General features: G+C 39.7%; 1 protein-coding gene across 2 annotated transcripts in view; it reads right to left on the bottom strand.

The window, feature by feature from the left end:
- Positions 1 to 23684, bottom strand: part of LOC146706641 (uncharacterized) — a 36189-nt gene extending 12505 nt beyond the window's left edge. Inside the window, exons 1-4 of one of the 2 annotated variants that reach the window (XM_085464829.1) lie at positions 23328 to 23684; positions 22999 to 23075; positions 20787 to 22655; positions 20379 to 20680 (exon numbers count right to left, since the gene is read on the bottom strand). In XM_085464829.1, the coding sequence (XP_085320955.1) occupies positions 21199 to 22655; positions 22999 to 23075; positions 23328 to 23362 (1569 nt within the window). In that variant the 5' untranslated portion in view covers positions 23363 to 23684 and the 3' untranslated portion in view covers positions 20379 to 20680; positions 20787 to 21198. Of the gene's footprint in view, positions 1 to 20378; positions 20681 to 20786; positions 22656 to 22998; positions 23076 to 23327 lie in introns of those variants that run through there. The other variant, XR_014921588.1, reaches the window with a different exon arrangement.
- Between the last annotated feature and the right edge of the window lie 3675 nt (positions 23685 to 27359).

The following is a 27359-nucleotide window of genomic DNA, read 5'->3' as shown; positions in this document are numbered from 1 at the left end:
AGTGACTAAATTAAATATTACAATCTATACAAATGGTTCAATTATAAATATCCCAGTATATTACACAAATTAAAATATATGGTTGACATTGAGGTGACCCTCTTTCTGTTAGGATTTTCTGGTACAAAGTAGAATCTGTGTTTCCATTAACTGCAGCAAGTCGTTCAGATCCTAAAGCATCAAATTCCCAGACGATTGTTGGAAGCCTAGCAGTGACTTCTTGTGGTGAAGGAGTTAATTACAATCACATGACTGGCTGCCCTTTGGTGGATGGCAACAAATGTAAAATGTAAATGTAAAAACCATGAAAATGCTAATGTAACACATCCAGATTCTAAGTGTGGACCGGGGGCGGGCAAGATGGCGGACTGAGCAGTCGCATCCGTCTGAACTCCTCACTAAAGTCCCGATGTTTTAATCTTGAAGTTATAAAATCCACTCCTTTGAGCTATATTGACGACGTTTCAGCTCGAACATGAAGAAAACCAACAACACGAAACCTCCGGCAGTGAAAAACCTCCCTTTTACAACCCAGAGAAACACCGAGCATGACTACCCAGCTCCGATGGAAACGGCTAATTCCAGCAGCAACAAGAGGGACAGACTGTTAACAACCCCTGATAATACTCCTGAGAAACCACATATGGAGAAAAAAGCAAAAGGTACGGCTAGTGATAATGACTCCAACACATCCACTGACACTATACTGAAAGCTATTGAGAGTCTTGGAAAACGTGTTGATGACCGCATGGACGAAGTTGGCAAACAAATTCAACAACATAGCGCCATGCTGGCTTCCATCGCTAAATCGGTGCAGTTTAATTCAGAGGAGCTGCAAGAATGCAAAAAGAAAATAAAACACCTGGAAAAAGAGATGGAATCAATCAAAAAAGATAATGACGATATTAAGGATCGTGTATTGAGCCAGGAAAGATACAAAAGAAGATGGTGTCTTCGTATCAAAGGGAAAAAGGAGAAAACAAATGAAAATATCAGAGAAGAAGTGGTGGAACTTCTAGGAAGGATTGCTCCGGACCTAAAGGCGAAGATGGAAGAAGCAGTTGATGTTGTCCACAGAGTGGGAAGAGCGGTGGAGAATAAGCATCGACAAATCATTATTCTGTTTGTGAGACGTGCCGTGAGTGATGACATCTGGAGGCGAACAAAGACTTCTCCCGTGTGCAAAGAAGAAGGCATCCGCTTTGCTGAAGACCTGACCCCAGAGGACGGGAGATCCAGACAAGCGTTGTGGCCAAAAATCGACCAGGCTCGGTAGGAAGGCAAGGCTGCAGGCTTCAGGGGCCCTTTTGGTTTCATAGAAGGCAAACGTATCAGGGTAGAGACTCCAGGTACGGGCTGACATCTGACTACGAAAGGAATGTACAGTGGAACATTTCGGATGATGGGACTTTTACCTCAAGATTTTCCTACTCCATCTCCTAAACTTCCTCTTTAAAGCTGTTCATGTGTTCCGTGTTCCAACTAAAAACGAATATTTCTTTTTTTTTCCTTTAACACAAGGGGACTTAAAGACTCAATTAAGCGCAAAGCTGTTTTTCTGTTCTGCAAGGGGCAACAGGCAAATTGTTTTTTTCTCCAGGAAACTCATTCTGAGGAATCTGATGTGAAATTTTGGTCACAACAATGGGGAGATAAAAAAATTTTTAGTCATGGTACAAACAGGTTGGCTGGGGTTGCTATTTGTTTCAACAGATGTCCTGGAAGGTTTTTGTGCAACATGGCAGACAAAAATGGACATTGGGTTACCTGTGTGTTAAATACTGATAATACTCTGATTATTTTTGGTTAATGTTTATGGATACAACAATGATCAAGAGAATAAGAACCTGCTGCATCAAATTTCTACAGTTATAAAGGAACTTTATACCAAATTCCCTACTGATTATATAGTAGTTGGAGGTGATTTCAATGTGACTCCTGATGAATGGTTGGATAGATGGCCTTCAAAGTTTTCAAGAGAACATAAAAACCCAATATTTGAAAAATTAATAGATGTATGGAGAGTGTTAAACGAAGATGTAAAACAATTCACCTGGCACAAACCTAATGTTCAAAGCAGGTCACGTATTGATTATTGGTTGGTATCCAACTCAATTTTACAATATGTTAAGGAAACAGTCATCTCTAACAGTCCCTTAAGTGACCATTGCGCCATTATTCTGAGACTACAAAGCAAAGACCAAAACAACACATTTAAGGATTATTGGAAATTTAATTGTCAGATGCTGAGAAATGAGGAGTATTGTAATTCTATTAAAAAATTAATTTTAGATATCCAGAATGATGAAGCCATCAATACACCGATACTCAAATGGGAATATCTTAAATTTAGAATCAGAAAAACCTCAATTGCATTTGGTAAAAAGTTAAACAGACAAAGAAAAGAAGAGGAATCAAATGTAGTAAAAGAACTTATGAATCTGTATGGCAAATTGAATTGGACTGAGGAAGAAAAAGGAAAAATTAATAATTTACAATCTAAATTGGACGAAATGTACCTTTATAGAGCCAAGGCTGCTTATTTGCGATCCAAAGCAAAGTGGATAGAAGAGGGTGAAAAGAACACTGCCTATTTTTGCAATCTAGAAAAACATAGACAAGAATATAACTCAATATGTAACCTAATAATCGACAGAGAGGAATGTACAGACCCTAAACGCATTTCAAATGAAGTATTTACTTTTTACAGTAACCTTTATAAGTCTTCATACTCAGAACAAAATGTCACCTCCTTCTTTGACAAAATAAGATAAGATAAGATAACCTTTATTAGTCCCACACGTGGGAAATTTGTTTTGTCACAGCAGGAAGTGGACAGTGCAAAAGTTATGACGCAAAAATTAGAATACAATAAGAATAAATACAGTACACAGCTGTACAGAATAGAATAAAATAATATACTATATACAGTAGAATAAAATAGAATAAAAATATACAATAAGATAAAAATAGAATACGAATGCTATATACAACTGAGTAAAAATACAACGATGCCAGAAAGGATTATTGCACTTAGTGTTATTGCACATGTGTGGATGTGTGTGTTTGTTCAGTTAAAGTCTTTGTTGTGGAGTCTGACAGCAGTGGGGAGGAAAGACCTGCGAAATCTCTCCGTCCCACACCGTGGGTGCCGCAGTCTCCCACTGAAGGAGCTGCTCAGTGCTGTCACAGTCTGCTGCATGGGGTGGGAGACGTTGTCCAACAGGGATGACAGCTTAGCCGCCGTTCTCCTGTCACTCACCACCTCCACTGGGTCCAGAGGGCATCCTAGAACAGAGCTGGCCCTTCGGATCACCCTGTTCAGTCTCTTCCTGTCCCCAGCAGAGATGCTGCCGCCCCAGCAGACCACGCCATAAAAGATAGCAGAAGCCACAACAGAGTCATAGAAGGTCTTCAGGAGTGGGCCCTCCACTCCAAACGACCTGAGTCTCCGCAGCAGGTACAGTAATCAGTAAATCAGTAATTGGATTCCAGTAATTGATGATAATTTTAGAGAAATTTGTGATGAAGACCTGACTATAGAAGAATTTGATTTTGCTATTAAGAGCATGGCATCTGACCGTTCACCGAGACCAGATGGTATAACAACTAATTTCTATAAGCACGTTTGGGAAGACCGAAAATTACTATTATTCAGTGCGATAAATGAATGTATAAATCAAAAGGAGCTTATGACAACAATGAAACAGGGAGTTATAAAATGAATTCCAAAACCGGGGAAAGATAAGAAAAAAACTAAGTAATCTAAGACCTATAACACTTTTAAATACAGACTACAAAGTTTTTACAAAAGTTTTAGCAACAAGACTAAAAACAGGTATTTCTGAAATAATTAGCCCAACACAATCAGGATTTCTCAAAGGACGGTTGATCCAAAATAATATCCGCTTGGTTTTGGACCTCATTGATTACAATTACCTAATTAAGGATAATGGTTTTATGTTGTTCTTGGACTTCCATAAAGCATTTGATTCTATTGAACACACTTTTATTATTAAGACATTTAAACATTTTGGGTTTGGTGATGCATTTCTGGATATGGTCACTATGTTGTATACTGATATTAATAGTTGTGTTTCTCTTTTAGAAGGCACATGTCCCAGGTTCAGGGTGGAGAGAGGTATCAGGCAGGGCTGCAGCATCTCACCTCTTTTATTCATTGTAGCCACTGAATTACTTGCTACAGTGGGGCAAAAAAGTATTTAGTCAGCCACCGATTGTGCAAGTTCCCCCACCTAAAATGATGACAGAGGTCCGTAATTTGCACAAGAGGTACACTTCAACTGTGAGAGACAGAATGTGAAAAAAAAAAATCCATGAATCCACATGGTAGGATTTGTAAAGAATTTATTCGTAAATCAGGGTGGCAAATAAGTATTTGGTCAATAACAACAATACAACTCAATACTTTGTAACATAACCTTTGTTGGCAATAACAGAGGTCAAACGTTTACTATAGGTCTTTACCAGGTTTGCACACACAGTAGCTGGTATTTTGGCCCATTCCTCCATGCAGATCTTCTCGAGAGCAGTGATGTTTTGGGGCTGTCGCCGAGCAACACGGACTTTCAACTCCCGCCACAGATTTTCTATGGGGTTGAGGTCTGGAGACTGGCTAGGCCACTCCAGGACTTTCAAATGCTTCTTACGGAGCCACTCCTTTGTTGCCCGGGCGGTGTGTTTTGGATCATTGTCATGTTGGAAGACCCAGCCGCGTTTCATCTTCAAAGTTCTCACTGATGGAAGGAGGTTTTGGCTCAAAATCTCACGATACATGGCCCCATTCATTCTGTCCTTAACACGGATCAGTCGTCCTGTCCCCTTGGCAGAAAAACAGCCCCATAGCATGATGTTTCCACCCCCATGCTTCACAGTAGGTATGGTGTTCTTGGGATGCAACTCAGTATTCTTCTTCCTCCAAACACGACGAGTTGAGTTTATACCAAAAAGTTCTACTTTGGATTCATCTGACCACATGACATTCTCCCAATCCTCTCCCATGTGCTTTCTGGCAAACTTCAGACGGGCCTGGACATGCACTGGCTTCAGCAGCGGAACACGTCTGGCACTGCGGGATTTGATTCCCTGCCGTTGTAGTGTGTTACTGATGGTGACCTTTGTTACTTTGGTCCCAGCTCTCTGCAGGTCATTCACCAGGTCCCCCCGTGTGGTTCTGGGATCTTTGCTCACCGTTCTCATGATCATTTTGACCCAACGGGATGAGATCTTGCGTGGAGCCCCAGATCGAGGGAGATTATCAGTGGTCTTGTATGTCTTCCATTTTCTGATGATTGCTCCCACAGTTGATTTTTTTCACACCAAGCTGCTTGCCTATTGTAGATTCACTCTTCCCAGTCTGGTGCAGGTCTACAATACTTTTCCTGGTGTCCTTTGAGAGCACTTTGGTCTTGGCCATGGCGGAGTTTGGAGTCTGACTGTTTGAGGCTGTGGACAGGTGTCTTTTATACAGATGATGAGTTCAAACAGGTGCCATTCATACAGGTAACGAGTGGGGGACAGAAAAGCGTCTTACAGAAGACGTTACAGGTCTGTGAGAGCCAGAGATTTTCCTTGTTTGAGGTGACCAAATACTTATTTTCCACCCTGATTTACGAATAAATTCTTTACAAATCCTACCATGTGAATTCATGGATTTTTTTTTCACATTCTGTCTCTCACAGTTGAAGTGTACCTCTGGTGCATATTACTGACCTCTGTCATCATTTTAAGTGGGGGAACTTGCACAATCGGTGGCTGACTAAGTACTTTTTTGCCCCACTGTATTACTGTCATAAACTCAAACATCAAAGGATTAGACATAAATAATCACAAATTAATAATAAGTCAGCTTGCCGATGATACAACAGTCTTTCTAAAAAATAAAGAACAAATTCCACTGGCCTTAGATACAATAAAGATCTTTTCTGATGCTTCTGGACTACGCCTGAACCTGGACAAATGTGAACTCATGAGTATCCACAATTGTTCTCACTCTCTTTGTATGATATACCTGTCAAAAATGAAATCAAATATATCTTGGAATCTGGATAACTAAATGCATGGCTGATAGTGAAGAAAAGAATATTCAGAATACAATTGACAAATGCAAAAAAACTCTAAACCATTGGCTACAGAGAGATTTAACGTTGTTCGGCAGGATAATGTTGACCAAGGTTGAATCTTTGTCCAGATTAATCTATCCAGCTTATTCCCTAGCCATCCCACCAAGAATTATAAAAGACATCAATAAGGTGAATTTTAATTTCATATGGAAAAATAAACATCATTATCTTAGTAACAGGGACTTGATAAAAGATTATGAAGAGGGGGGTTTAAAAGCAATCGATTTTGAAATAATGAATGGCATTTTAAAGATTAATTGGCTACGATCTTTCTTGAAAAATGATAATGAGATCTGGTTCTTGATACCATCTCTTATTTTCAACAAAGTTGGGGGGATCCAATTCCTTTTAGTATGTGATTTTGAAATTTCTAAACTACCGTACCCATAAAACTTTCCAAATTTCATCAACAAGTTTTGTTAAATTGGAAATTAATGTTTAAACATAACTTCAGTCCCCACAATGTTCCACTGTGGAATAATAGGGTGATATTGAATCGGGGGAAATCTATGTTTGTGGAAGAATGGATGACTAAACAAATTTGGTCTGTGACACATATAATGGATGAAAATGGAGATATACTTGAATTAAACAGGCTTAATGAGAAATATGACATGAGTTGCTCGTTCGAGCTCTATAAAAAGGTTTCACAGAATATCCCAACAGTCCTTGTAAATACGGTAAAGATCAATTTTTCAAATATACAGACTCCAAATTTGCATAAAGTTAAACTAGATGGTCTTGACTTGGTTAATGGAAAATGCAATAATCAGTTTTTGAGGAGGTATTTGGTTAACACCTTATATCCAGGTAGGACAAAACATTCACTCGTCTTTAAAGATTATAACAAATCTGAGATCTCGTTGATCAGAACCAAATATTTAACATTTCCAATTCCCCCCAAATTTAAAGAAGTCCATTTTAGAACTACAAAAAATATTTACCCCTCCAATGAATTTATGAGAGACAGATTTAAATTTGTGTTAGACAACTGTTATATTTGTAAAACAACTTCGGAAACAACAGAGCACATGTTCTATGGATGTGTGACAATCCAGAATTTATGGAAATCTCTCCATGTCCTAATATTGTCCCAGTATGGATATATTGATTTTTGGTCTTTTCAAAATATTCAAATTGGAGTAATCCTTAAGGACAAAAATAGTGAGTTTTTAGTTAACAATCTCATTATTATAACAAAGTATTACATACATAAATGCCGATATGCTAAATCCCCCCCTTCATGGCCTGCTCTTAAAAACGACCTCTCCCTGTTCCGTAAATCTCTTAAGCTAATAAATAAGCCCCAAGCAATCAAATTGCATAGATTTTTAGAAGAGTTTGATTTTTCTTAGCCCCTTATTTAAGTTATGTGTCTTGTTTATGGAACCTCACTTTTAGAGATTTTATGATCCCCCTTGTCTTCTTTATTTCTGTTCCTTGTTTTTCATTCTTTTTTTATTCTTATTTATTTTTGTATTGGTTATTCATCTTTTTATATTATTATTATGTAGTTGTGGGAATATGGATGTGTATGTATGCATGTGTATATGCATATATATGTATATATGTGTGTGTATGTATGTTTACTTTCAGTTATTGTCGATTTCATTGTGGTGTATAGGAGATGTGATTCTGTTCTGATTGATTTAATATGTCGCTTGTCTCTTTGAGATTGTCATTGTTATTGTTCTAAATAAAGTTCATAAAATAAAAAAAATTATTGAACGCGGAAAAAAAAAAAATATTCTAAGTGTGACCGACTGCCTCTGCCGTGGGCAAAAGATGACTTAGACTTAGTTCCTCCTACGCCGGGCGGCGCATCGGGCAGCTAGTGATCTCCGTCGATGTCGGTCAGCAGCGACTGCTTCAGCTTCGTCCCGGGCAATGTCGACAGTTCTCAGATCGTCCATGAATGTTCGACGCCATGTGGTCTTTGGTCGGTGTTGTGGCCATTTTTGTTGAATGTTTATAGAATGCAATTTGTATTCATTTTTTGTTTTTTTCCTTGAAGGTGTAAGAATATACTGACCTTAATTTGTAATTAATTTTATTGGATAAGCATTCGAAAAGTGATTGGTTTATTAGTTTATGGACCCTCCCATTAATTAAGAGATTAAGAGCACCCGGGAGGGGTGTGGTAAAGAGGTTTTTTGTTTTGTTTGCCAAATGTCAGATGGGAAGACGGGAGGGTTAAAAAATGATTTTTTGAACACTTTTGAAATTGTTAAAACAAATTAAGTTAACTTTCGTTTAAGTTTAAGTTTTAAGAAGTTATTTGGCTGATTTCTGTTTGTATTTTTTTCCCGAAATAAACGGCATATGATTTTTAAACAATGGAGTCAGAAGTGCGTAGCAAAACAAACCTCCCGTTGCCACCCACGGCCTTTCCTCGGATTTTTTTGTTTGGAAAGTAAAAGGCCGCGACATTTAAGTCAAAAAATCATTTTGACTCGCTTGGATGTCAACTTGGAAGATGGGAAAACTTGCAAGAATTGGACTTGGAAGATTGGATCTTCGCAGAATGGACTGAAAAAAAATGACGCAAAGTTCGTGAGTAAATGCGAAACTTTGTTTGGATCAACCGAGATGCTGAGCTGCAACATGAAACATTTGTATTAAACAATTATCTTTTGGACCTTGTGAAACGAATTTTCTGGTTAAAATGGAGGAACAAGAAAGAGAGCTTTTTAATTTAATTAAAAAACGCAGAGCGAAGCTTGGCGTTCTGACAAGAAAACGAAATGACATTAATGCTCTCATTGATGCTGGAGAATCAAAAGCCTCCATAGATGAACACATGAGAACATTTAATGATTATTTGGGAGAGTTTATGGACTTACAGACTTCAGTTCAAAAATTGCTGAACGATGATGAAAAAGAAACAGATCACAGCGATTGGTATGAACCTAAGCTGATCAGTTTTAAAGACTTTCTGCATGAAATCGACACTTGGATAAATGCAGACCCTGATCCACAAAAGGATGAAGTTGTAGCCTCTAATGTTGGATCAAAGGTAGCATCTCATGACAGTGACATTGCGCCGCATGATAGTGTCTCACAAGTAGCGCAAGAAGCGAGCGACATGATTTCTGAACGAGTTGCTAAACCTGGCAGCAAGGGCTCTAGTAAAGCGCCCAGTAATGTTACTGCAGCCTTAACTTTAAGGAGTAAAAGCTCGCGTGCGGCTTCAATTGCGCTGATGGAAGTGGAAGTGGAAAGAGCCGCTTTAAAAGCGGAGGTGGACGCACTGCAAGAAAAACATGCACTCGAACTGGAAGAAGTTCAATTAAAAGCAAGAAAAGAAGCATTGGCTCTAAGAACTAAGTTGATTAAGGCTGATGCAAAAAGGCAAATTCTCACCTCTGCTCAGGATCGGCAGAGCCTTGCATCCAGGGCTGAGGTTGAATCAGAAGGCGGGATTACAGCGCCTTCTGGAACATCTACTGAGTTCATACCTGCTGCTACAGCTCGAAAGGCCACAAGACCAAAGAAAACCCCTTTAGTTCATTCTCCTTTGCCAATGCCCCTAGAGACACATGCGCCTGCTGGGGTCAAACCAGAAGGGGAGAGCCCAAGGCCAATCTCTTCACAGGTTGATATTCACAGCAGTGCCCTAATAGAGATTATGACAAAGCAAAATGAAATTACTCAGATGCTTGTAAACCAACAGAGGTTGTCACTGCTTCCAGCTATGGACATTCCTGTTTTTGGTGGTGATCCTTTACGTTTTAGATCCTTTCTTAAGGCTTTTGAACAAGGAATAGAGACTAAAACTGATAATATGCAGGATAGGCTTTATTATTTAGAACAGTTTATTACAGGACAGCCCAGAATTTTAGTGAGAAGTTGTATGCACATGAGTCCACAGACAGCTTACGTTGAGGCAAAAAGGCAGCTTGAGTGGAACTTTGGTAACAGAGCAAAGATAACGTCTGCATTTATAGACAAGGCTCTTAACTGGTCAGTTTTAAAGTCTGACGATGCTTCAGCATTACGTGCTTACACATTCTTTCTAAGAAGCTGCTTCAACACAATGGATGAAGCTGGGTTTCTTGATGAGCTGGAAAATTCAACCAATATGAGGATTCTTGTTTCAAAGTTGCCTTTTAGACTTCGTGATAAATGCCGACTAATAATCGTTGATATAACAGAAACGTGCGATCGCAGAGCAGGGTTTAAAGATCTTCTTGATTTTCTTGAAAAGCAAACAAGAGCTGCATTAGATCCTGTTTTTGGAGAGAGTCAAAACACAAAAGAAAAGATAGCTTCAAAACCATCAAAGACACCGCTTAAAACTAAAAGCAGTAGCTTTGCTACTTCTGTAGCTGTAGTTTCAGAACAGATCAATGACAAACTCAAACCGGAACGGATTCAGATAAGCCATGAAGATAAAGGGTTAGACCAAACTCGGTGCTTGTTTTGTGACCAAACTCATTTTTTGGACGTATGTGACTTATTCAAACTAAAAGCCAACAAAGAAAAGGTGACATTCCTTAAGAGTAAAGGTTTATGCTTTGGTTGCTTACAGAGAGGCCACATGAGTAAAACTTGTCCACATCGTTTGACGTGCCACACCTGTAACAAAACTCACCCTACTGTTCTCCACATAGACTCAAATGAACGGCAGTGGCAAGCAGCTAAAGCTGAATGCAAGGAATCATCAGTCTCAAATGCTCTTGTTTCTTTGAACTTTGGTAGCCATACTGGGGCCGGGGCTAATGAATGTGCCTTGTCAGTTGTTCCAGTAAAAGTGAAGTTGGAAAATGGGACGAAGGTTGTGGAGACGTACGCCTTTCTTGATCCCGGCAGCTCTGCAACCTTTTGCACTGAGGCGTTGATGATGCAGTTAAATGCATCTGGAAAGAAAGTGGAAATCATGTTAAAGACTATGGGTCAGGAAAGGCCAGTAAGTAGCTATAAACTTTTTGGTATGGAAGTAGCTGCTTTGAAACAGAATGAGTATTTGAGGTTGCCTGATGTGTACACTCAAAAGTTTATTCCTGTCACTAAAGAAAATATCCCTAAAGAAGAAAACTTAAGAAAATGGCCTTACTTAAAGGAGGTTAAGTTGACACCGATAAATGCTGGCATTGGGCTGCTTATTGGTGTAAATTCTCCCAAAGCGCTGGAACCTTGGAGAATCATTAACAGTGAGGGTAATGGACCCTATGCTGTGCTAACTCGTCTCGGTTGGGTTGTCAATGGGCCACTCAATCAGGGTAGTGAAAAGGATGAGCATGATGCTAGTTTTGTCCAGGTAAACCGCATTTCTATAAGTAGTTTAGAGGAAATGCTGGTTAAGCAGTATAATCAAGATTTTGTGGAGAACCAGTGTAATGAGCGTGCAGAAATGTCTGTAGAAGATAAACAGTTCATGAACATAATGTTAGAGTCAGCTGTACTTAAGGATGGCCATTATTACTTGAAATTACCCTTTCGTAAACCTGAAGTAAGAATGCCAAACAACAAACAGGTGGCTCAGCAGAGGGCGCAATATCTGCTAAAACGGTTTCAGAAGGATCAGTTATTCTTTGAAGAATACAAAGAATTCATGCACAATGTTAGTATGGAGGGACATTCAGAAATCATACCACAAGAACAGTTGAAGAATGAGTAAGGAAAGGTGTGGTATATACCTCATCATGGGGTCTACCACCCCCGCAAGAAAACACTGCGTGTTGTGTATGATTGTGCTTCAACATTTTCTGGAACATCACTGAACAAAGAGCTATTACAAGGCCCAGATCTGACTAGCACTTTATTAGGTGTGCTGATTCGCTTTCGGCAGGGTCCAATAGCGCTTATGACAGACATTAAAGGGATGTTTCATCAGGTCAGAGTAGCTGAGGAACACGTAAACTTTTTGCGTTTTCTCTGGTGGCCCGATGGTGACATCACAAAACAGCTGGTGGAACATAGAATGCTAGTCCACATTTTTGGTGCAGTATCCTCCCCCAGCTGTGCCACCTATGCACTACTAAAGACTGCTAATGACAACCAACATCTGTACCCAGAGGAGGTTATACATACAATCAGGCATAGTTTTTATGTAGATGACTGTCTTAAATCTGCTCAGTCTGTTGAGCAGGCCATCTCACTTTATCAGCAGCTTACTGAGGTGTGTGCCAAGGGGGGATTTAAGCTCAATAAGTGGGTATGTAGTGATCGCTCTGTCCTCTGTCAGATCCCGGAAGAAAATAGAGCCACAGGTGTAAAGATGCTGGACCTTAGTCGGGATCAGCTACCCACAGAAAGAGCTCTCGGTGTGCAATGGGATATTGAACGTGATGTTTTCACATTCAGTATTGTGAACAAGAACAAACCACTTACAAGACGTGGTATTCTGTCCAATGTCAGCTCCATTTATGACCCTTTGGGTTTCTTAGCTCCAGTCATTCTGCCTGCAAAACAAATTCTGCAACATCTATGTAAACTGAGGTTTGGCTGGGATGAGACAATACCAGCAGAAATGTCACAAACTTGGCAAAAATGGGTTGAGGATTTAGTTCTTCTTAACAAGTTTAGTATTAGTAGATGTGTCACACCCAAAGGATTTGGGGAGATAGAAAGTGCACAGCTGCATCACTTTTGTGATGCCAGTGAAACTGGGTATGGTGCTGTATCATATCTTAGGCTATCTAATGGCAAGCAGGAAGTGTGTGTTTCCTTTATTATTGGTAAAGCAAGGGTGGCGCCGTTAAAACAAGTCACCATCCCACGTCTTGAGCTGGCTGCTGCAGTTTTAGCTGTGCGCTTAGACAAAATGCTATCAGTTGAACTTAATCTTAATCTGAGTGAGTCAGTCTTTTGGTCTGACAGCACAACTGTGCTACAGTACATTGCAAACACAACCACACGGTTCAAAACGTATGTAGCTAATAGAGTTTCCACCATTCATGCTTTGACAAAAGTTGAGCAGTGGAGGTACATCAGTTCAAAGCTGAATCCAGCTGATGCAGCCACAAGAGGAATGACAGTTGGCTGTTTCCTGAAATCAGCCACCTGGATCAGTGGTCCAGAATTTCTCAGTAAACCTGTTGGTCACTGGCCCGTAGGCATGAATTGTGTATCTGTCCATTTGGAAGCTGACCCAGAAATAAAAGGGGAGGGCCTGATGTGTGCAGCTGTGCTGAAAGAAGATGTGTGTCCCACTACTAAGCTGCTGTTGTACTTCTCCAGCTGGACAAAATTAAAAAGGTGTGTGGCATGGATCCTGAAAGTAAAAGAAAAACTTAAACTGCAAACAAGGAAAAGACAGAAGTTGCTGGGCACGCACTGTGGAAGTCAAATATGTGTTAAGCAAGAGGATAAATGGAACACTCTGCTCAAAACTGAGGATTTGTCCAAGGCTGAGGAAGCTATAGTGAGCTTTGTGCAGAGAAAACATTTTGCTGATGAAATGACTGCCCTAAACTCTGGCACTGTAAGGAAGTCAAGTCATCTGTATAAGCTTGATCCTGTAGTTGCTAATGGTGTCTTGAGAGTGGGTGGAAGACTGAGCAAAGCGGATTTACCTGAGGAAACAAAACATCCTGCAATTTTGCCAAAAGAAAGCAATGTTTCAAAGCTTATTCTTCAGCATATTCACGAAAAGATTGGTCACAGAGGAAGAAATCACATGCTTTCAACCCTTCGCCGTCAATACTGGATCCCTCATGCTAATTCAGCAGCTAGAAAATTAATCAAAGACTGTATAGTGTGTCAAAGACAACGGCAAAAGCCAGGTGAGCAGAAAATGTCGGATCTTCCTATTGACAGAATCTCAGCTGATCTTCCACCATTTACTTATGTTGGTGTTGATTATTTTGGACCAATAGAAGTAAAGAGAGGCAGGAGTCTTGTTAAGAGATATGGAGTTCTCTTCACATGCCTAACCTGTCGTGCAGTCCACCTTGAGGTGGCACATTCTCTTGATACAGGCTCCTGCATTAATGCCATCAGGAGATTCATCTGCCGCAGAGGACAGGTCAAAGAAATCCGGTCAGACAATGGAACCAACTTTGTCAGCTCAAATCGTGAGTTAAAACAAGCTATGTTAGAGCTAAACCAAAGTAAAATCCAAAAAGGTTTAGCACAGGATGGCATAAAGTGGACCTTTAACCCGCCCTATGGGGCCCATCATGGTGGAGTATGGGAGCGCTTGGTGCAAGAAATAAAGAGAATATTATACTCTATCACAAACCAGCAAGTACTAGATGATGAAACCTTGCATACAGTTTTTTGTGAAGTGGAGGCTATACTGAATGACCGCCCAATCACACCTTCTTCTGACGATCCTAATGATGTAGAAGCTCTTACTCCAAATCACTTGCTCCAGTTAAAAGGCAAGCCTGTGCTGCCACCAGGTTTATTTAAAAAAGAGGATCTGTATCTGCGAAGACGATGGAAACAAGCCCAGTATATTGCGGATCTATTCTGGAAAAGGTGGGTGAAAGAATACCTTCCTATGTTGCAGGAACGACAGAAATGGAACAAGATTCATAGGAACTTTTGCATTGGTGATGTTGTGCTTGTTGTTGATGGAGCTGCACCAAGAAATTCTTGGCCCATTGGCCGCATCACTGAAACCATGGCCGATGCACACGGAGTAGTTCGCCGTGTTAGAGTTAAGACACGAACAAATGAGCTGGAGAGGCCAATCAACAAAATATGTCTCCTGGTGGAGGCCATCTAGAGGAAACAATGAATGTTTGCCTCCAACTGAGCCAAGTTCTGGAACCTCTGGCTCTACATTTACACTGACACTCACTTTGCCCTACACTCCATTATACAACATACACCTTTTTTGAATACACACAAAGCAAACAACATGAACATCGGCCTTGCTTTCGCTTGCCAGTGCGTGGACGGCACTGGCAAGAACTCTGCCATTGCCGGTGTTGTGCCAAAAAGTGATTCCCTGCCAGAAACTGATTGCCGTCCGCGGGAGCGCGCAGCTGCTTAAAGCTGCAGCGCCCGGATTACTTGCGTTGCCAGCTACTTCCGTGCAACTGATATAACGTGGGGGGAAAAAACCCAAACACATTTATGTCTTTGTTATTAGGCAAAGGTATGCATTTATGGAGCTTTAACGTTTCTTGTAACCGAATTATGAAGCTTATCAGAAGGTTGCTTTCAGTGTGTAGCGCAGTCACGAATGACTACACGCATCACGATGGAATAATTAATGCCTACAGGTTTAGTATGTCTACTCTCGTTGTTCATATTTGTTATAAGACTGTCGAATAGTAGTTAAAACAATAAAGACCTATTGTGCCAGTATCACCATGATTCTTTCTTGTTTGTTCAGAATAACGACTGAGAACATGGCATTTTAGCGCTACCAAAAAGTGATTGTGGCCTATAACTTGTCACTGAAACAATATTTCGGCTTCAAACTTGTTGGATATATTCCAGAAGGGTTACATGTGATATATTATATCCCAAAAACTCTCCAAGAACTGCTGAATAACTTGTACAGGAACAATAAAACTGATAATATGCCATTTTCAAGCTGCCAAAAAGTGATTGTGGACTATAACTTGTCACTGAAACAATATTTCTGCTTCAAACTTGTTGGGTATCATCCAAAAGGATGATATGTGGCACATCATATCCCAAACAGCCTCTAAGAAATGCTGAATAACTTTTAAAGGATCATTAATACCCATAATATGCCATTTTCAGCCTGCCAAAAAGTGATTGCCACCTATATCTTGTCACTGAAACAATGTTTCTGCTTCAAAATTTTTGGATATCATCCAGAAGGGTTACATGTGACATATTATATCCCAAACACTCTCCAAGAACTGCTGAATAACTTTTAAAGGAACATTAACATTGATAATATGCCATTATCAAGCTGCCAAAAAGTGATTGTGGACTATAACTTGTCACTGAAACAATATTTCTGCTTCAAACTTTTAACAAAATACTCGTGTTACCTTGTTTTGTCTAATTCATACTGGCTGCAAGATTTACCCACGGTGGTACCACAGGAGCTGTGCCAAGAAGCCCCGCAAGACCAAAAAAAACCCCATTTGTTTGTGAAGCATGCTGGTCAGAGGGTCGCTGTCAATGTTTCAATGTTTTTGAAATGTTTCTTGTTTTGTATCGTCGTCTCCTATAATATTTATTGGTTGTTTATTAATTCATTAATTTATGTTCGTGTTGCTGTGTGTGTTTCTCTGTGTTGTTCACAACATTAGAGTTCAGCTTTGATTGCAATTTGTTTGTAGGATGATTCAATTATTTTGTGTTTCCTAACATGTTAGCATAGTTACTGTATGCAAAGAATTAATATATATGTTGTTCCATGGTTTACTGGTGTTGAGCTTCCGCTATACCCCCTATTTCTGGTCTATTTGTTAGTTTATTTTAACTGGTGGTTTCTTCTTTAATTAGATGTAATTATTTGTTTTTGGTTTTCGTTTCAATTAATAAGTGCTGTATTGGAATGACATTTTTATTACCGTTTATTTTGTCTTTCCTATTACTTGGTGTTCCTAATGTGTTTAAGCAGATCTCCTCCCACCTGTTTCCATTTGGCCATTATCCTTTTTTTGTATTATTTTTGAATTACAACATTTTTGAAATTTGACATTTTATGCACAGGTTGAAAATGACATATTATCGGTATTAATGTTCTTTTAAAAGTTATTCAGCAGCTCTTGGAGAGTTTTTGGGATATAATATATCACATGTAACCCTTCTGGATGATATCCAACAAGTTTGAAGCCGAAATATTGTTTCAGTGACAAGTTATAGGCCACAATCACTTTTTGGTAGCGCTAAAATGCCATGTTCTCAGTCGTTATTCTGAATAAACAAGAAAGAATCATGGTGATACTGGCACAATAGGTCTTTATTGTTTTAACTACTATTCGACAGTCTTATAACAAATATGAACAACGAGAGTAAATGGTAAATGGCCTGTATTTATATAGCGCTTTACTAGTCCCTAAGGACCCCAAAGCGCTTTACATATCCAGTCATCCACCCATTCACACACACATTCGCACACTGGTGATGGCAAGCTACATTGTAGCCACAGCCACCCTGGGGCGCACTGACAGAGGCGAGGCTGCCGGACACTGGCGCCACCGGGCCCTCTGACCACCACCAGTAGGCAACGGGTGAAGTGTCTTGCCCAAGGACACAACGACCGAGACTGTCCGAGCCGGGGCTCGAACCGGCAACCTTCCGATTACAAGGCGAACTCCTAACTCTTGAGCCACGATCGAGACATACTAAACCTGTAGGCATTAATTATTCCATCGTGATGCGTGTAGTCATTCGTGACTGCGCTACCCACTGAAAGCAACCTTCTGATAAGCGTCATAATTCGGTTACAAGAAACATTAAAGCTCCATAAATGCATATCTTTGCCTAATAACAAAGGCATAAATGTGTTTGGGTGTTTTTTCCCCCCCACGTTATATCAGTTGCACGGAAGTAGCTGGCAACGCAAGTAATCCGGGCGCTGCAGCTTTAAGCAGCTGCGCGCGCTCCCGCGGATGGCAATCAGTTTCTGGCAGACAAGGAGGGTTGGGCGTGGGGCTAGCAACCCCACCCTTTAAAAACTCCAACTGCTACGGAAACAGCAAGTGAATCTCATTATCGACTGAATCAGGGCGAAGATGATCGGCAACCCTTAATGACGGCAGTGGAGAAAAGCCCTCGGGTCGTCCACTGCCCGATGCGTCGACCAATTTTCGACCCAAAAGAAACTACTCGTTATGGAATATGGAATGTACGGACTCTGTACCAAACAGGTAAATTGGCCCAGCTTCTATATGAATTTGGGCAAAAGATGACAGTCAATAAAAATCTAAATGATAATTTCTTAATACAATGATCCAAAAATGAAGGATTAAACAGTCCAGTGTCCCACTTGAGTACAAAATAAAACACACAGTCCAAGGCCAGAGCCAGCTATGCCACAAGCCAGTTGCACTTCACATGTCGACCACTTTAACAGGAATCAGCAATTGTCTTCCAGCACCCACCACCCTGTAAGTAGAAGGCCAGTAATCACTCCGGCCTCAGCAACTCAACTCTGCCTTTAGGCTGCAGCATGTAGTAGGATAACAGAGTAACAAACTATCCATCATAAACATATCAGGTCATCCTAGATTTGGTCATATTACATACCTGCACAGAGAGACAAAATATCACAGCAGTGTTTGTTGTGTGGGCTATAAGTAGATTAGAATATCAGTGTAATCAAATACACTTTACTTCAGTTGGTCCAACCTCATCACAGCAAATGTGACACACAAAACCACTGCCAAACCAGTACAACTTCACACAATAAACATGGAGATGAATTAACACAGGCAACACTAGTCCACCATATTACACTTACCATGCACTGGCCATTTCCTCCTGTGCACTATAAAGCAGCTGTTAGTATGCTTTAGCTCTCCATTTAGAGTGTTGGATGATGATGTTGAACAGCTTTAAGCTCAACCCCCAAAAGGTTGATTCTGTTCATCTGGTTGTAGCGTTTTCAGTGGGAGAAACGTTTCGTCACTCATCCAAGTGATTTCTTCAGGTTTCCCTAACCTTATAAACAGTACATTGCATAATGACCGAAGGCACCTAAAGATAGTTCCAGCCGATCCAGGAGAAAAGGGCAACCGCTGCCTAAGCGAAAACTCGTAGTCATCCTGTATCTGAACAGGATGACTACCTGAACATCTCAACTGTTCAGGTGTTTCGGAACAGTTGAGATGCATTTGAGTCTCTGTAGCTTTTAAACCCCAAAACACGCTGCGGCAAAAACCGGTCCTCCTCAAGGATCGGGTCCCCCGACACAGTAATATAGTGGAGGATTGCCAGGATTTGTACATCGGGGAAACCAAACAACCTCTGGTGAAGCAGATGGCACCCAGTCAGGCCAGGACTCTGCAGTCTATTTACATCTGCAGGCCAGTGGACACTCTTTCAAAGATGAGGATGTACACATCCTGGACAGGGAGGAACGCTGGTTTGAGCGCAGAGTCAAGGAGGCCATTTACGTGAAAAGGGAAAGACCATCTCTGAATCGAGGAGGGGGCCTAAGGGTACATCTTTCGCCATCTTACAATGCTGTGATTGCAGCCGTTCCCCAACTCTCTGTGAATGGTAGTGGTTGTTGACCAATAGTCATGAGAATTTGCATCTTAATGATCATCATAATTATGATGAAGGAACTGACCTCCCAGCCCATTGTTCCTTCAGTGGGCTGGTTTCAGTCATTATGCAAATGTACTGTTTATAAGATTGAAACCTGTAGTCAGCTGAGACTGAAGAAGTCACCTGGATGAGTGACGAAATATTTCTCCCACTGAAAATGCTGCGTCCAGATGAACAGAATCAACTTTGGGGGTTCTGTTTACGTTTGTTAGCCACTTGGATATGATAGTAAACAGTAGACAGACAGTAGACACTGATGTGGCTGATTGAATCTTTTGGACTGTGTTCAGCATAATTAGCCATTAATTGGAAGAGGTGTATTGTTGATTTGTCAGCTATTCTCAATGTATGATGAATTATAATGGGTGTTTGTTATCTATTTGTATACTCACTATGGAGAGAGAGTGTGTATTATTGTCATGGTGTGGTGTGTGAGAGTAAGGAAGCAAGATGCAGACAAAAGACTGTGATGCGAGTGAGCGTTTATTTACAAAATGTGAGACTATTAACAAAGTGAGGGCCACAACGGAAACTAAGAAAACAAACTGCAGTGGGTGAGCTAGCATCAGAGGGAGGGTTCGCCCAGCGCATCAAAAAGGCCAGGACCGCCCCTGACTGTATATTTATTTTTTGTTGCCCTAACTTAGTCATCGTAAGTAAGCCTTATTTAGTTTTTCAAGGCAACGAGTTTAAGTTCTGGGAACTAATTAGATTTGACAGCGCTGGTGCTCAGTTTGGCTTATACCTTTAGTAGTATTGTGAAAATTAACTATATACCAGGTTTTTATTATTGTGAGCTCAAATACAGAAATTTGCAGGAGTGCTGGACTTTTTTAAAAATTTTAACAAGCTAATTATAATAAATGATAAATTGTTTATTGTATCTGTTACAAACAGAATTGTTTTGTATTGACTAGAATTTGGATTTTTGTTTTATTATGGTTTTAATGGTTTTATTATGGTGATATGTTCACCTTTATGGACTAAATTTAGTTTGGTTTGTGGTTGTGGCTCACATCTTTGACACAGGGAACCAGAACACATGGATTTAAATGCAGACTCAGACGAGTGACACAAGTTTCAATGATTTTTATTATAAGTAAAAGATGGCACAGAGCCAGAGGATCCAGTCCAGCACACACACCAGGAAGGAACTGAGAAGGAGACAAGAATCCAAAATAAGGACACTAGGAGAGTTTCCTTCTACAGAGAGGTGATGTAATCCTGATTTACTGCTTCTGGAGTGTAAAACATCGTGTAGGATGGAGGAGAAACCGATGTTTGAGCACACTGCTGGTTGTTGAGAGCAGGTCTGTTGACTGAACTCCACCAACTGATGGAGCTGTGCTCACTGGACTGGAGAATCCTGCCACTCACTAAAACACAAACCAACAGGAGGAGGCAGCAAGACAGAGAACAAAGATGAGATTTTTCTGTTCCAAGCTACAAGATATTGTTACAGTTGATAACTCATCAACCCACCTTTGGTGTGAGCAGCCTCGGCCATTAATGATCAGCGCATCAGCTCTGCTACCTCGTAGGAGTCCTCGTTGAACACCTCCAGTCTCAGCTCCAGATTCAGCCACAGATCCACGTGAGCCCCTCGGCACGCTACAGTCACCAGGCTGTTTGCTCTCAGAGTTCAGCTCCCCTGGATTACTGACTACCTGACAGGCGGCAAACTGCAGTCTACGGCTGTTACTCTGGACGTATATAAATATCTATTAAATTATATATCTTATGATATATAATTAAAAAAAATTTTTTTTAAGTATTTACTTTTTCATTCACTTTGAATGAATTAAGTTAATTTTAATTTATAATCCATTCCAACCTATTATATTATGTAATAAAATTCTTTTTTTTTCTTTTTTTTTTTTTTTAATATTCATGCTTAATATGCCTCCCAATCTAAATGATTCAGAGGAATATGGCAAAGCTTTAAAGGACTATTGTTCCCACAAGAGGACTTCAGATTTTGGTAAATAACTTCAACTACCGCAACATTAAAATCCTTGGTTATTTGTTTTATAACATTTGATTTGGCACAGTCATTCACAAGTGCTGACCAATTGTCTAAAAGACTGTGTCTACATTCATTTTGGATCTTTTGGGGAAATACGAAAGAATAAATTGTGTTTTCACCACATTGTAAATGTGTTTCACGTGAACAAAAGGAAATTTTTGCCAGTGTTTTCAGCACAGACACGTAAAATTCAATTTTCTTACGGCAGCTGTGTTTTTCTTCTTTTTTAATAAGTTTCCTGATATTTTGGAAGATTTTACTGTTGACCGTGAAAGACTTCAATTTGAAGGGATTGCTCTTGCATTTGTCAGTACTTTCATGAAAAACGCTCTTTGGATCCAACATGTTGGTATATGAGCAGGTAATATTTTGAAAAAAGTCTTGACCACTCAATCCCCAAAATTGTGTGAATCCTACAGTTGTTGAAATTCCATATTCTCTGTGCCAAGAATACGCTTCTTTACTGAGTACAGACATACAGTTCAGGCAAGGACTATTGAGCGTATAAACCAGAATGCTCTCCACAAAGGTTCCAAGCTGTTGCAAAATAATTTCAACCTCTTGACATAAAAGTGGCTCAGTATGTGTGTCATTTTCATAATCTACCTCAAATTCCGGTGAAACAAAGACGGTCTTACTGCGTTTCATGAAAAAAATGGCCAATGCATATTGTTTACGTTTATGCATCTGCAGATAATCTTTGAGGGAATCAAAAAATTTATTTGCATCGACACTTGGAATTTTGTCTGCCTCTCTCTGCATTTCTTTGATTTGATGATAACAGTCCTCTTTCTTTTTCTTTTTAAATCCTCGAATCAAATCACAGTTTTTCTTAAACAGTTCAATGTTTTGCTCGAATTCCAAACGGCAAGAACTGAGTTCATTGCGTTTCAAATTTGGTAAACCGTTTAAGTGTGGCATTTGAAGTTTTGTCAGTATCTCCGAATAATCATTACAGGTTTCAAATTTAGGTAAAAAAATGATCTGATGACCGGATATGTTGAGAATGTTTGAAGTAAGAGGATTCACGGAGTCTGGGTGTGCATGAGATCTTTTTGGTTTCTTGATAGTTATATACTGATCTGGGAATGAGTCTTTCCTTTTGGTCGAGTGATCGCCTTTGGTTTTGGAAACAAAAGAAGCCGTTTGTTTATTATAGCGATTTTTAAAGAAGATAATCTTTCTGATGTTAAATTGGCATTTACACGATAATATCTTTGTTTTTTTGCTATTAAACATCCTGCTTTCTTTTGGTTTATTTAAGTCATATTCTTTGTGTTTCAAGCTCGATTTTATTTTCTGGAGCCAGTGTGCTCTTCTTTTCACTAAAGAAAGAGAGGAAAAAAGGCACAATTTGTGAATTTACAGCTGTTAAAGTCGTGTTATTTAAAAAACGTGGCTGGTCCAAATTACAAATAAGATATTCTGTTTGGCATCTCACAGTAAATAAAAACACAATCCATCAATTTGCAGGTAACTGAAAACACTACAAAGATGGAACATACAGTGTTGAAGCAGAGGTATTTTGCTGTGTTTAATTTACTGACTTTTAATTTGCTGCCAGTAAATGGCCCCGAAATACCCGCCTCTAGCGTTCAGCCCAACCGCCCCAAAAACAGAAAAATTGATTCATCACATTTTTCCAGTTTTATATAAGCATTAACTCACCTTTGGTACGAATAGCCGTGCAGCTGTAACGGGCCGACTTTCTTGTCTTTTTCAAATATTTCATTAACTTGTCTGACCTGAAACAGGACAAATAATTGGGAAAGAATGAGTTCATCTTAACCTGGGAAAACAGTGCATACAGTCAGATCTGTAATTATTTGGATAATGACTCTGTAAGTATAAAAATGGCAGTAATTCCTAAGCTGCAACATTTGTGTTATGTCCAAATACTTAAGGACCTAACTGTATGTGCTACACTTGGAATCCAAAAAGTATTTTTAGAGACTGTTACAGTTAATATCCAGACTGAGATGATGTAAAATACTTGCTTTTTATGGATGATAGACGGTTTTTTCTTTGCCATGGCAAACTCTCAGATGATTTGTGGTTTCGGTTGTAGTTGGTTTGCGTTGATTGGATTCTCCCAAAAAGTTGTTAAAATTTTTCAATCTAAACAGAAAAAAAATATTACCTGTATTACCACAGCATGTTAGATACCACACACTGAAAGCTCTCATATCACATGGATACTCTTGTATCCATGTAAAATTACATGCAGCAGGTATCTGACCTACTTTTATAGATGTTTCTTGTTTTTGTCCTCTCAACAGTTTCAGTTTCTTGTGCAAGGAAAGTGTTGTCCTATCAGGCTTTCTTTTAAAATTGCCCGAGGTGATTAATGTGTGTGCATATGCACGTATACATATTAGTGATGCGCGATACCACTGATTTCCTTTCCGATCCGATACCAAGTAATATTCAGGGTGCTGATCCGATACCGATACTTTTTACAAAAACGTATTTTATTTATTGTATCTCAAATGATAGCGTCATAATGATTACAGAACATCAGATTACTTGTTCTTATCACTTAATAATGCAGAGTTCATCACATAGAAATAAAAAACTGAAGTTGTGCGCTATTTGAACACCTTGCCTGCTTGCAGCACTAAAGGACTCCATGAGAGAGGTCTGTCTCGCCCTAGCACCACCTGTCCTGTCCTCCTCTTCAGTTCACCTCAACATACGCTCGTCATATTCTGTGATGTGATTTACTCTGAGGTTAGTGATGTTGCCACAACCATACATGCCAACCCTCTCGATTTTTCCGGGAGAATCCCGGAGCCACCATTCTCCCGAATTTCCACCTGGACAACAAAATTGAAAAACCATATCGCAGAATTCCTATCATGGCCCAGCCAATTCCAGTTTCCAACAATGGCGGCAGCTACTTAGTTTTAATATTACTCTTATTTCTCTTTCTGGGTCGCAAAAAAAACCAAAAAAAAAAAAAACCCCAAAACATTTTAACATATTGTCAGGTGAGAATGTAGCTGTGGAAACTTCAAATATCTGAGCCGACCGACACATCGTTTTCAAACCCCCGCGGGCTTTCGCTACTCGGGTTAAACATGATATATAAGTCACTTTGATAACTTAAAAATGTTATTGTTTGCCTTTTTCAGTGTTTTATTTGTTCGTGAGTAAATCGGTTTGGCTGAGAATAAAGTTATTAGATTAGATTAAATCAAATTTAACTTTATTAATCCGTCGGGTGGGTTCCTCCGGGGTTTTCACACAGCTGAATAAACATCAAACAGAAAACTAATTAAAGAAAGTCTGAGACGGTCGAGAGTTTACTCCAGCGCCCGGTTATATTTTAGATAGCAAGGAGCAGACGGCTGAGTTTCACTCCACCGAGGGATCCTGTGACGTACTACCCGGCTTTCTTTAGACCGCGAAGGCAGGGTCCTCAGGTGGAAGCAGCCTCTGAATTTGGACACCCCCGCTGTTTCCGGGCCACCGGCTAACAATAACGGTGACATATAATATCGACATTTTAATGTGAGAATTGATTCTAGAACATAAATGACTGCTATCGGAGGAATCGATATTTCAGGATCGATCCGCACATCACTAATACATGTAGCTGTAAGAGACAGAGAGATCTATATCTGTGTGTAGACAGATAAGATAACTGCTCTACGGTACTGAACAGGTTTACTTCAAGAAAATATCTGAGCCAAATAAGCTGATACCAAATCATTAGGGTTTGTTGTGTTCTAATAGTAGAGTTGAAAGCTGAAACATGCTTTTTTGATCCATAGAGTTTGTTACATTGTTCACCTCACTGCCTAAGCTGCCACAGAAACTCAGATTTTTATTATTAACCCTAATATGTATCAAAAACAACATACAAAGAACAAAGAAACTTACCTACGAGGCAGCAGAGCTGAGCAGTGGTAAAGTAGATCTGACACGATTTTATAACCATACCTGAGCATGTGACCACTCTAACCCCTCCCCTTTCCTACCTGATCATATTACATTTATACTGACACAAATTACCGTAAATGGTACCTGAACCAGGGAACAATAATCCACATCACACCCACTTTCAGTTTTCATTACTCTGAAATAGCACTAAAATTTTTCATCATTTAATTGAAAAGTGTTAATAATAAAGTCTATATTTTATTATTTCATTATATAATATTTATTATATCATATATTAAATCTATGTAACAAAGTCAGCCTTTATAATGTCTATTTTAGGGAGGTACAGGAGCAATGTGTCGGTTAATGGACTTATTGTAGTATCACTACAGTGGTTGATAAACTGTTTACTTATATTACTTACTAATTATTATTATTATTACGTATTGCTTATTTATTATTACTTATTTATTTATTTAGTAATATTATTACTTATTACTTATGTATTTCAAATATGAAACAAAGTAATCTTGATTACTGTGAGTGTTATCTGAACCAGGTAGCAAAAATGTACAACACTCACACACTCTCAGTTTTGTTTCTCTGAAGTCACTGTGGGTGTGCTTAAGTGTTTATGAGTTAACCGGAAAGTGTTACATAGCCTCCTGTCTGCCACACAGCGCTTCCTGACACTCAGGAAGACTGCAACAGCAATTACTTATGATGTTCAACATCAGGGAAACAGTCATGTTGCAATAGTGTGCAAAACCAGACCTAAGAATGACTGACGTAACAAGTTAACAGAAGTGACATTTATTCACTATAGCAAAAGTCATCTGTAATGAAATACACACATTTTATTTTATTTTATTTTTATTTTTATTTTTTCTTTCCTTATTCTTTAACAGGACCAAAATGTGCCAAAACAATATTCCCAACAATATTCAGCCTGGACTGCTGAAACAAAGCCAGGCTGGTCAGTGGACTCATGCTGCTCATGCCAAATTCTGATCATCTGCAGCCTCAGTGATGTTTTTTCCTGTCTTCAAATCTCCAGTTTTACTGATCCTGTGCCCACTGCAGGCTCGGATTTCTGTTCTTGGCTGACACAGCCTTCTGCTGTTGTAGTCCATCTGCCTCAATGTGTTGTTTCACTCTGAGTTGCTTTTCTGCTCACCAGGGCTGCACAGAGTGGTTACTGAGTTACCATACTCTCTGTTGGCTCCAAACACTCTCATTTAACTCTAGAGACTGTTGTGAAAATCCCAGCAGATCAGCAGTGTTTAAACCAGCCCGTCTGGCACCGCCAATTACGCCACAGTCACCGAGCTCACATTTTTTCCCGTTCTGATGTTTGATGTGAGCATTAACCGGAGCACCTGACCTGTGTGTGCGAGATTTTATCAATTGTAGTACCGCCACATTCTAATCTGACTGGATAATCACATGATTATCCAGGTGTGCAGGACAGGTGTTAGCCAAGCTGTATTTTTTGGCTTTTTTCACAGCAGATGTTTCATAGCAGGGGAAGCACAGGTGTAACTGATTGCACCGAAAAACAACTGTGCTGTGTAGTTGAGGTAATTACAGGGTCGTGGTATTGTTCATGCTGGTTCACTGTCATGGCTTACTGGGATGTTTGTTGGAAATGAGCCATCGCTACCAAATCTGTTCCTGCTATGACAGTCAAAAAGTCTGCTGTGTACTGAAAAGGCTTCAATTAAAATATGGTGATGTGGTCATGTTTTCACACATGCTGCAATAATGATTAATGATGGAGAAATATACGTGCAGCGTATTTCATAATGTAACAGCACATATGCAGCATCACAATCAACAGATGTCCATGGGCAATGTTTCTGGGCTAAATCTGGCTGAGTGAGAAAAGTCTTTTGTTTTCAGACTGGTATAAAATATCTTTTTTAATTTTCTCTCAAACATTTGAAGAGGCTGAATGTTGGAGAGCTTAATCATGCAGGAGGGGCTAAGTGTACAACAATAGAAACCAAATGAGGCGCTTTGGGCATTTGACGCCTCCAAAATGTCAGGTTTTGGGTATGTTTTCTTTTTTTTTTTTGCCTGTCCCGTTTGGCTCTTTTGCCATCAGAATTGTTGTCTAAAGGCAAAGAAAGATGCCCAACGGA

This window comes from Copadichromis virginalis, linkage group LG7 (genome assembly GCF_057382275.1).
Source record: "Copadichromis virginalis isolate Kocher_CV1m ecotype Utaka linkage group LG7, C_Virginalis_male_GT1.1, whole genome shotgun sequence".
Classification (NCBI taxonomy): domain Eukaryota; kingdom Metazoa; phylum Chordata; class Actinopteri; order Cichliformes; family Cichlidae; genus Copadichromis; species Copadichromis virginalis.
This window is presented reverse-complemented; position numbering and strand designations above follow the sequence as displayed.